This window comes from Phoenix dactylifera, chromosome 18, assembly GCF_009389715.1.
Source record: "Phoenix dactylifera cultivar Barhee BC4 chromosome 18, palm_55x_up_171113_PBpolish2nd_filt_p, whole genome shotgun sequence".
Taxonomy (NCBI): Eukaryota; Viridiplantae; Streptophyta; class Magnoliopsida; order Arecales; family Arecaceae; genus Phoenix; species Phoenix dactylifera.
The window spans coordinates 6,067,336-6,076,513 of record NC_052409.1 but is presented as its reverse complement, the minus strand read 5'-3'; the positions used below and the strand labels follow the sequence as shown (position 1 = coordinate 6,076,513).

The following is a 9,178-nucleotide window of genomic DNA, read 5'->3' as shown; positions in this document are numbered from 1 at the left end:
CGTTCCCTGCGCGTTCACGCTTTTATCTTTTCGATTTTTTTATATATATATGCTAATAATTCCCCCGGACTATTGGATATTTCTATTCTCCCCCCTCCCGCTCGCGTTGGAGCGAATTGAGGAATAGAGGAAGCTTCGCTTTGAGAGCCCTCCTTCGCCCTCGCAGGTATCAGATGTTGTTCTCCTTCGCCTCCTAATCTACGGATCTGATGCGACTCCCTGCCTCCTTGATGTTGGTTTCTCTGGAATCCTTCTATTTTGATGCCTCCGATGCTTTCTCTCTTTAAATCGATACTTGCACTTCTTTGATTGGTGGATCGGTTCCCAGATCTGAGTTCCTCTTCTTGTATCGGATTCCCGCGCTTCTCCAGCAGTAGATCTGGTGAATTTTGTGCCAATGAAGCTTAGATACTGTTTTGTTATTCGTTTGGCTGCAAAGATTTTGCGAGCTAGATTGGTATTTATTTTCTCAGGGAATCTAAGGTTCTGATTGATTATAGAATTAAAAATGATAGAAATTTTGAGTTTTATTGAATGGAGGTTGGATTGATCTACGTTTCTGAAGGTATGCTTGATGATTGTGATTTCTGTTTATCAGAAGAGAGATGCATAAGACTGCATTTGACTGGTCTTCTCAAACGAATTATCGTAGTTGGAATTTAACGGTTTTAACGATTATCTTGATCTAGAAACCACTTTATATTTTACATGATTTGCTCCGTCAAACTCTGCATTATGAAATTGCTCAAGGAGGAAAAAAGGGTACAGTGTTTTCTGATCATGCAATCATCCATGCATGCCCCTCTTGGCATGTTGGTATTCCTGAATACCGAACTTTCTAAATTGTGATGAGGTATTGCTATCTCCAAGGTCATTTTTTTGTGTCCTGTGATCTGTTATTTTTGTGCAGATCATTCCATCAATGATAATAAATGACATGCCCCAGGTTGCTATTGCATGTTATGACATTAACCAAGAAGCCTGCTGATCTGAAAATATGGATACAATGTTCTTCCATTAGATCCTATCTCTTTAGACTGCACTCATTTTCTTTCAATTGATATCTTCTTTTCAAGTGCATTTGGTGCAATCTTGTTATCAAACTTATCTTCTGGTTTTGTAGATGGATATATATTCACAACACTATCAATATGTTTCTTTGCAGGTATAACACTTTGAAATTTAATTGACTTCTGTGGGCACCATGGTAGATGCAAGCAAGGTAATTTTCCTTTCAGGTCTACAATGTGTTTACAAAATCATGCTGATGACAAGAGTTGGTTGCCGAGCAATGCACTTGTTTCATTTATCTTGTCGCCAAAAGTACGAAAAATTTACTGATTTAGCTTGCTAGACATACAAGTAGAGTGCTTGCAAGGAAAACTTTAGGAAACATAATTACTATGAGAAAACCGCGATCCATACATGGCATGATTTTGACTGCTGAGACAAATGAATGGCATGTGCCAGTTACATGTTTATATCAAAAGAAAAGGAAGAGAAGGCTTTTCTGATTCAATTTTGATCTATGATGATAGAAATGACTCATATATCTGAATCAATTTATTTTCTTGGAAAATAAATTTATTATTTGTGAATTTGATCCGTTCTTTCATTTGTAATTCACTCCTAAACTGCTAATTTACTGTTATATAATATGTTAAGAAAGTTGTACATTGAAGTTCTTCATTATTAGAATATATAACCTTTTATCATGAGGAATAATGATTATGCTACTTGGCTACAGGATGTTGATGGGAGTTTCCCAGGAGAGAAGAAAATTACAGTTGTCTTTGTTTTAGGTGAGAATTTGTTCTATAGAAAGGGCTGATATCATAGCATCATTCTCTTTTGATGTTGCATAGGTTGCCATGAAAATTCTCTCACTCGAGTTTGTTAATTTACACCCCTTTCAAAATAGTGAAAGCTTCTCAAAACAAGGTCTGCAAAACTGACATGAGCCAACATGTTCAAGGCGTACCAAACCAAACTGGTGCAGAACTGGGTTGGTTTGCTGGTTCAGTTGAAGACTCAGGTTGAACTAGCCCGAATTGGTCTAAATCAGTCCAAACCAAGCAAACCTGGCAGGTTCCGCTCTGTACCGACCTCTACCATCAGTTTTGGCAGTTTAGGGTTAAAAGCTCTCTCAGTACGGGATGCATGCCATATCATACTGAATTAATAATGTACTTTTATGGTCGGCTGTACCAGTTTGCAGAACTTGTTAAAACCTTTTATATTGCCCCCCCCCCCCCAAAAAAAAAAAAAAAAAAATTATAGAAGCACAATTTCCTTTTGGATTTGCAACTACAAGTTTCTAACATGCAAAATACTGAATTGAATAAAATAAAATATGTTTACTCAAAAAGACCATAAAGAAGAAACTTTGTTTTGAAGGCTCCTTACATTCTAATTTATTAAATTTCCTTCCATTATGGTTAGTGAAAGTTTTACCATCTATAGTATTTTAACCAACCTTTTCTACTTAATTAAGGTTAAAAAAATTGATTGTTGATCTGCACAGGTACAAGAATCGATGGCAAACATTTTAAATTTCCATTTCCTTTTCCTTCCACTCTTTCCTTTTGCTGGGTGATCATATCTTTTTTTCCTACCTTTCCAATTCATTTTATAACCTTCAAAAGCTTATTGCATGTTCATATGCAACGTGTACAGGTGGGCCTGGCAGTGGAAAGGGCACACAGTGTGCTAATATTGTCAAACACTTTGGGTTCACTCATCTCAGTGCTGGTGATCTTCTGCGTGCAGAAATTAAATCTGGTTCCGAAAATGGGTATCAAACAGTTCCAGCCTCTTCCAAGAAGTCATAATTACAGCTTTCTTTTCTAAGTGCCACTATAAATCTCTTTCTGTATTGTTAATTAAGAAGATATTCGATAATTGTTTAAGCTCATGCTTTCATCCATTTTGGTTTTCTAGCTCCGTGTTGTTCCTAATTTTCATTTGAAAGAGAAATCTGTGTTCATTGCTTGTGAATTTTTTACCACAAACATCTCATTATGTTCATTGCTGCCTTCTTCAGAACCATGATTCAGAACATGATAAAGGAAGGGAAAATAGTCCCTTCTGAGGTTACAATTAAACTTTTACAAAAGGCCATGCTTGAAAGTGGAAACGACAAATTTCTTATTGATGGTTTTCCCCGGAATGAAGAGAATCGTGCTGCATTTGAGAACGTTGTAGGCCTGCAATCCACTGCCAGAGTCATGGATAATATCTTCTTATCTTATGGACCTCATTTGCTCATTTTGATTTTTAGCTGTTAATGAAATGAATATCATGGTACATGCTTTAATTCATTTATTTTTTCTTGGGACAGACAAAAATTGAGCCCGAATTTGTACTATTTTTTGTTTGTCCAGAAGAAGAGATGGAACGACGACTTCTAAATCGCAATCAGGTCTTGCTCTTTTCTTTTTCTTCTATCGTGCTTTCTTTTAACATATAAATCTTTAAACAAATATATTTTGTCTATTATTTAGGGGAGAGATGATGATAACACTGAAACCATAAGGAAGCGGTTTAAAGTATTTGTTGAATCCAGTTTACCTGTAGTTGAGCATTATGACTCAAAGGGAAAGGTTCGGAAGGTAATATCTCATTTAGATTTATTGCAAGATATTTCAGAGATTAATATGATAGTTTTTGTTCATAACAATTCATTTCTTTTTACGTTATAGGACTGATTTCTCTGAATTTCATTGTAGTATCAATTTCTCTGAATTTCATTAAAGACAATGTTGTAATTCCAGCTGATATATTCTGTCAGATGTCTTATCCTTGTCTGCATTGTAATCAGTCATTTCCATGTTTCCTTAAGCAATTGATAACAAATTAATCTGTACAAGTAGTTGCTGATCACCTACGTATTTTGGGACTGCCATGTGCACAAATAAGACAATAAACATGCACAGAAAAAGGTCTTGCATACCAACATTTCTCTTGTAGTCAAATTTGTACAGCATTTCCTTTAGTTCACCTATGACTTCTTGCCCTCTGTGATCTATCTAGAGTATGATGATGAAATGTAGATTATTTAAGGCAAATATTTACTGACCCTTGAGCATATATGGAAAGGTATATGATTTACTTGTGAAATGACTCATTGGCATGACTTACTTTCAGATTGATGCTGCAAAGCCCGTTGACGAGGTTTTTGAAGCTGTGAAGGCCATTTTTTCCCCATTTAATGTTGAGGTAAGATTCATACTTGCATGATGCATCTCCAGTATGTAAAAGATATACCATTATGTCGATGCACATGTTTTGGCTTCTTTGGTAGGCAGATTAGTTGAGCAATGCAAATATCAATGGAAGAATGGGATTTGTGAATATTATATTGTCACATAGAGCGGTGGTTCATTGAGCTTTCAGTCAAAGGATTACCATATGAATTTTCTAATATTCAATACAACAACAACTAAATTCCGTATTTCCCTTTCTTGTCTTCAGCATACTTTTGTTATCAGTAATATCTCACCAGCTAATATGTTTCATGCTGAATGATGATTATTTGAATCTTAGACATAGCTTTGACAAATAGATGTTGACTGAAAATTGCATTCATGCATCTTCATGTATTAATTGGTCTTCATTCTTGCGCATTCTGACAGGCTGTTTAGAGCTACGAGGAGTATGCTGACCAATAAACTATCAAAGGTGAAAATTTCTTGTACGTCACTTGTTTTGGTGTGCATTGCCTATCAATTTGATTAGCATACACCTCTTAAGGACATATATCCGATCTCATTTAAATATCATAATATAATTGTTTATTTATTTATATGCCCTTGTTGGATCTTCTGGAGTTGTTGCACTCTGCTGCTCTATTTCTTTGAGAATGATGAGCTTCATTTGAAGACATGGGCAGTTGCATGTATCATATCTTTTCCTGGATGATCAAACCCCAACTCTGAGTCTCCATTTTTTACACTAGGGCTTATCCATTTACTTTATGGTTTGTGTTGGATCAGGTCGTCTCTTTTAAGGGTTAGACATGGGTTTTTTGAGCTAGACATTATTGGGTTTAATCCCATTATCCAACATGCTTGTCATGGAATGTGGTTACCTACACATCCGGACTTACCCTTACATTTTTTGAAATAGGGAAAATATTATTTTTCTGCTGGTCATGACTACTTTCAGAAAGCATGATACTGAGAAATGTGTTTTTCCTCATTTTTTTAGTAAGTTTTATCATCTGTTTTGATCTCACAGCCCGTATAAAAAAGTTGTTCCTCAATCACTTTTAATCACAACAATCATGAAATTCTTGCTTCATTAACATCTCTTGAACTTTTGGTGATAGCATAATTGCTCTTTCCGTCCTCTTTTTTTCTTTTTATGAGAAACATACAATAATCAGAGATGATCCACTTCTGCCCCATTGTGGAGTATGTTTAATGTCAACTCTTTTTGGCCATTCCTTGGAGTTAGAAAATCATTTAAAAAGGATGCAAATGTTGTTACTAAAATTTTTGCCTCCTATGGATTCTATTGACTTAAACCCACTTACATGTTCCCACTGTCAAGTTACTGATGGTTTGTAAACTATTTTGCAGGCACTGTTTTGAAGAACAATTTGGGTGAGTCTACAATATGAATCAACCTATGTAGGCATGCATACCAGTTATAGGAGTAAATTATAGCTTATCTATGTTATAAATTTGTTATTTAATATATCTGAATGCTCATAGTGAATATACCTAAAGATAGTTCTGTGTTATTTAATAGACATGGTTATCACATGCTCTGTTCCATTAGGACAATAGCATTTCCTTAATATTATTAATAAATTGTTTATTTTCTTATTTGTGTATTGCTAATCAGAATTTTGTAAATCTGCATTATTGAGTAAATGGCAGTTTAATTGTGATTAGCTCCTGGTGTACCAAAACAAGATTCTTCAGTTTCATATTTGGTTGTCTTTTCATTTTTTTATGTTGTTTGGACCCCCAAAACAAACAAAAAAAAGATTGATGAAAATTATGATATTTCTTTGTTTTCATGGAACTTTATTTGAATTTCTTCTGTTGATTTTTCTTACTGATCCTGTGATGGTGTTTACGGCCATATATAATTGGCTTATTTCACTTTCTCCCCCGATCATCTTCAAGAATTTTTTGAGTAAAACACAGCAAAAGTCAGTATTCGCAAATATCAGTCAGTTGAAGTGTCAGAGAGATAGGGAGTATTCCTTTTTTTTTTGGGTAGTTCTATATACACCCCCCCTATTGCTCAGGACACCCCCCAAAAACCAAAAAAAAAATACCCAAACTAACCTTTAGTGTAATTACCATATTGCCCTTGAAATTTTCTCATACACCCCCCTTCCTCCTCCTCCGTTTCGTTTTGAAAAGAAAAAAAAAAAAAAACACCCCTCAAACCCCCCTTAAACCCCTCCTCCCCCGTTCCCCCTTCTCCCTCTCGTCGCCGGCATTCTCCCGATCTCCGACCACCTCGCCGGCTTCTCCCGGAACCACCTCGCCGGCTTCTTCCGAAATTTTTTTTTTTCACGGTTCGTGCTCCGTTCGGCACTGGATCGCCGAACAAAAGGCTTCTGTTCGGCTGAACAGTGCCGAACAGAAGCCTTCTGTTCGGCAACCCTCAACCGAACAGATCTGTTCGGCTGCACAGTGCCGAACAGAAGGCTTCTGTCCGGCACTGTTCAGCCGAACAGAAGCCTTTTGTTCGGCGATCCAGTGCCGAACGGAGCACGAACCGTGAAAAAAAAAATTTCGGGAGAAGCCGGCGAGGTGGTTCCGGGAGAAGCCAGCGAGGTGGTCGGAGATCGGAAGAATGCCGGCGACGAGAGGGAGAAGGGGGAACGGGGGGGTTTTGGGCGTTGGCGAGGTGTTTTGGAGGGGAAGAGCGGGGTGGGGGGGGGGTTTGGGGGGTGTAGAGAGCAATTTAGGTGAGGGGGTGGGGAGGGTGGGGGGTAATTTAGGAATTTTTAATTTTTTAGGGGTGTCCTTAGCAAATGGGGGGGTGTAGAGAGTATTTAATTTTTTTTTAATTTTTGGGGGGTGTCCTGAGCAATAGGGGGGGTGTATATAGAACCACCCTTTTTTTTTTTAAGTCATGCATTAAAATTGACTTAACTACTGCTTATACCCCGGCCAAATGTGGCTAAAGTGAAAGGATTATAACTTATAAGGTTCTATATAGTTGTTTGACAAAACCAAAAAATACTTTCCCATTGTGAACTCCGAAGTCTCAACAATTACTTAGAGGTTGAATTCATTATGTACCTAATATGCAACTGCAGCGATTTAAAAGATTGCTAGTGAAATTGGGGACATCAAATTGATACTTATATGCGTGAAGTTTTTTTTTTTTTTTTTGATACAACGGCGGTTCACATTGATCGTGCATGGGTACGACCAATAAAATCAAAAAAAAAAAATTGACGAAGAGAAAAAAAAATAGTCTCATGATTCTCCCAAAGGACCTCACCAAAATGTTAAGCAGCAAAGAAGGTGAGCAAAGAAGGTGATTCAGTCAACAATTTTGTTTGTCTCTCGGTAGATATGAGTAGCCCAGAAGGAGCCACATCCTCTTGAAAGTTTATGTATGTCCCATAGCAGTGGTTGTTCGTTGTTATTCCTATACTGGTCTTGAATTCATTCGATCACCGTGGCAAATTTTTTTTCAAGATAGATACAATCCACACCCAGGAGAAGCCTTACATAAGTGAGACTTTTCCAGACAGCTCTCAGCTTTGCTCCAATAATAGTCATGTCGAAGATGCGGCTGCGACTAGTCTGGAGTCATCACAAAGCCCACCCTCCACTACCTCCATAATCAGCCATCAAAGTTCACCTTAAGAAAGTTAGGAAGTGGAGGCTTCTAAGAGACAAAGGCAATCTGGGTCACTATAAAAGTAGAGTGGGAGTTTCAAATGTTCCTAGTTATTCCAGATAAAAATTTGGACTATTTTATTAATTTATGTGCGTACCATTTTTTGATTTATGCATGTCCTTCTTGCACGGGAGCCATGTTAATTTTCTCTATATCATTCCAATTTTATTGAATGTCTCCGAAGAGACTGCGAAGTTCTTCATAAACCTAAGAATAGGTTGCAAAATTGGCGGGGTATGGCATTATCTCAAGCTGGAAGATAGATGCCAATTTGGATATCTTGCTTCATATCGTTATATTATGAATTAGCATCGAGATAAGATCCAATGGCACTGATAAATATCCACACCCCCGTCCACCTTCGCTCAGCTTACTGAGATCTGCCATGCTCTCGACACCACCAGTTGGAAATCTCACCATTAACGAGAGATGTGACGGCACCAACCAGGTTGGAACCCGACCGGTAACAGAAAAGCCACTAGGCTTGGGACCAAAGATACCAGACCCAAATCTATCTCGAGACGCAGCCCCATCTGAATTTCGCCATGTTTAGATTTCCCATGAAATTGTAATTCTTAACAAAATGCAATCATATTATAAGAGAAAAACTCAGGAAGGGCTTAGATTTCCCATCTGAATTTCGCCATGTTTAGATTTCCCATCGTGAACCGCAATAAAAAGCAACCTCTAACATTGAAATCGTTAATTTCACCGAACGGTATCCATCATGAAGGGCTTCCCTCATTCTATAAGTAAATTTCATGTCATAATCTTTTTCAGTTTCTGCTGTTTCTAGAAATCCTCCCTTTTCCTTCCTATTTTCTTCTTTTATGTATAGTAACAAGGTGCACTATGATGTATTCAATTATTTTCCCCTCCTAACTAATAAATTATTAGTTGTCTATATGATCCAACTAATAATTTCTAAGAAAAAAGGGCCAACGAGCGAGCGATTGGACTCACCAAACAATTGGGCATGTTACCACCAAGATGGTATCACGGTTGAAACAAGGCTAAGATTTTACGGGGGTAACCCAGATTTGAAATGCACGAATATTAAATGAAGGAACTGGATGTCTTCTATCTGGTTTGCCCGGTATCAAGGTGGCGCTGGAGTGATGTACTCGTGCACGCAAAAAAAAAAAAAAAAAAAAAAAAAAAAAAAAAAAAAAAAAAAAAAAAAAAAAAAAAAAAAAAAAAAAAAAAAAAAAAAAAAAGAAAAAAGAAGAAGAAGAAGAAGAAGAAGAAGAAGAAGAAGAAGAAGAAGAAGAAGAAGAAGAAGAAGAGAGAGAAGAAT

General features: G+C 37.1%; 1 protein-coding gene and 1 non-coding gene across 5 annotated transcripts; one reads left to right on the top strand and one right to left on the bottom strand.

The window, feature by feature from the left end:
- The first annotated feature begins 59 nt into the window (after window positions 1-59).
- On the top strand, window positions 60-5,899 carry LOC103714025 (UMP-CMP kinase 3-like). Of its 4 annotated transcripts, XM_017844491.3 has the most exons (11): window positions 87-166; window positions 1,166-1,222; window positions 1,748-1,802; window positions 1,922-2,088; window positions 2,677-2,794; window positions 3,044-3,200; window positions 3,341-3,421; window positions 3,504-3,611; window positions 4,147-4,218; window positions 4,635-4,680; window positions 5,583-5,899. In XM_017844491.3, exons 6-10 carry the CDS (start codon window positions 3,048-3,050, stop codon window positions 4,641-4,643), a joined length of 423 nt encoding a protein of 140 aa, XP_017699980.2. In that variant the 5' UTR covers window positions 87-166; window positions 1,166-1,222; window positions 1,748-1,802; window positions 1,922-2,088; window positions 2,677-2,794; window positions 3,044-3,047; the 3' UTR covers window positions 4,644-4,680; window positions 5,583-5,899. The 4 variants fall into 4 exon arrangements, 3 of the variants coding, with proteins under 3 accessions (XP_008799350.2, XP_017699980.2, XP_038971450.1); XR_605141.3 differs by lacking the exon at window positions 1,922-2,088 and having other exon boundaries at window positions 60-166; window positions 4,635-4,693; window positions 5,583-5,831; XM_008801128.3 differs by lacking the exon at window positions 1,922-2,088 and having other exon boundaries at window positions 60-166.
- A 2,067-nt stretch (window positions 5,900-7,966) lies between these two features.
- On the bottom strand, window positions 7,967-8,069 carry LOC113463182. Its single transcript, XR_003386947.2, has one exon. It is a non-coding gene; the product is annotated as a U6 spliceosomal RNA (small nuclear RNA).
- Window positions 8,070-9,178: the final 1,109 nt, after the last annotated feature.

What these genes read in the sequence shown, in the direction of transcription:
- LOC103714025 (XM_008801128.3), top strand. An exon ending in AAATCTGGTTCCGAAAATGG is followed by an intron (nt 2,795 to 3,043) that starts GTATCAAACAGT and finishes TGCCTTCTTCAG; the next exon opens with AACCATGATTCAGAACATGA. An exon ending in GTGCTGCATTTGAGAACGTT is followed by an intron (nt 3,201 to 3,340) that starts GTAGGCCTGCAA and finishes TTCTTGGGACAG; the next exon opens with ACAAAAATTGAGCCCGAATT.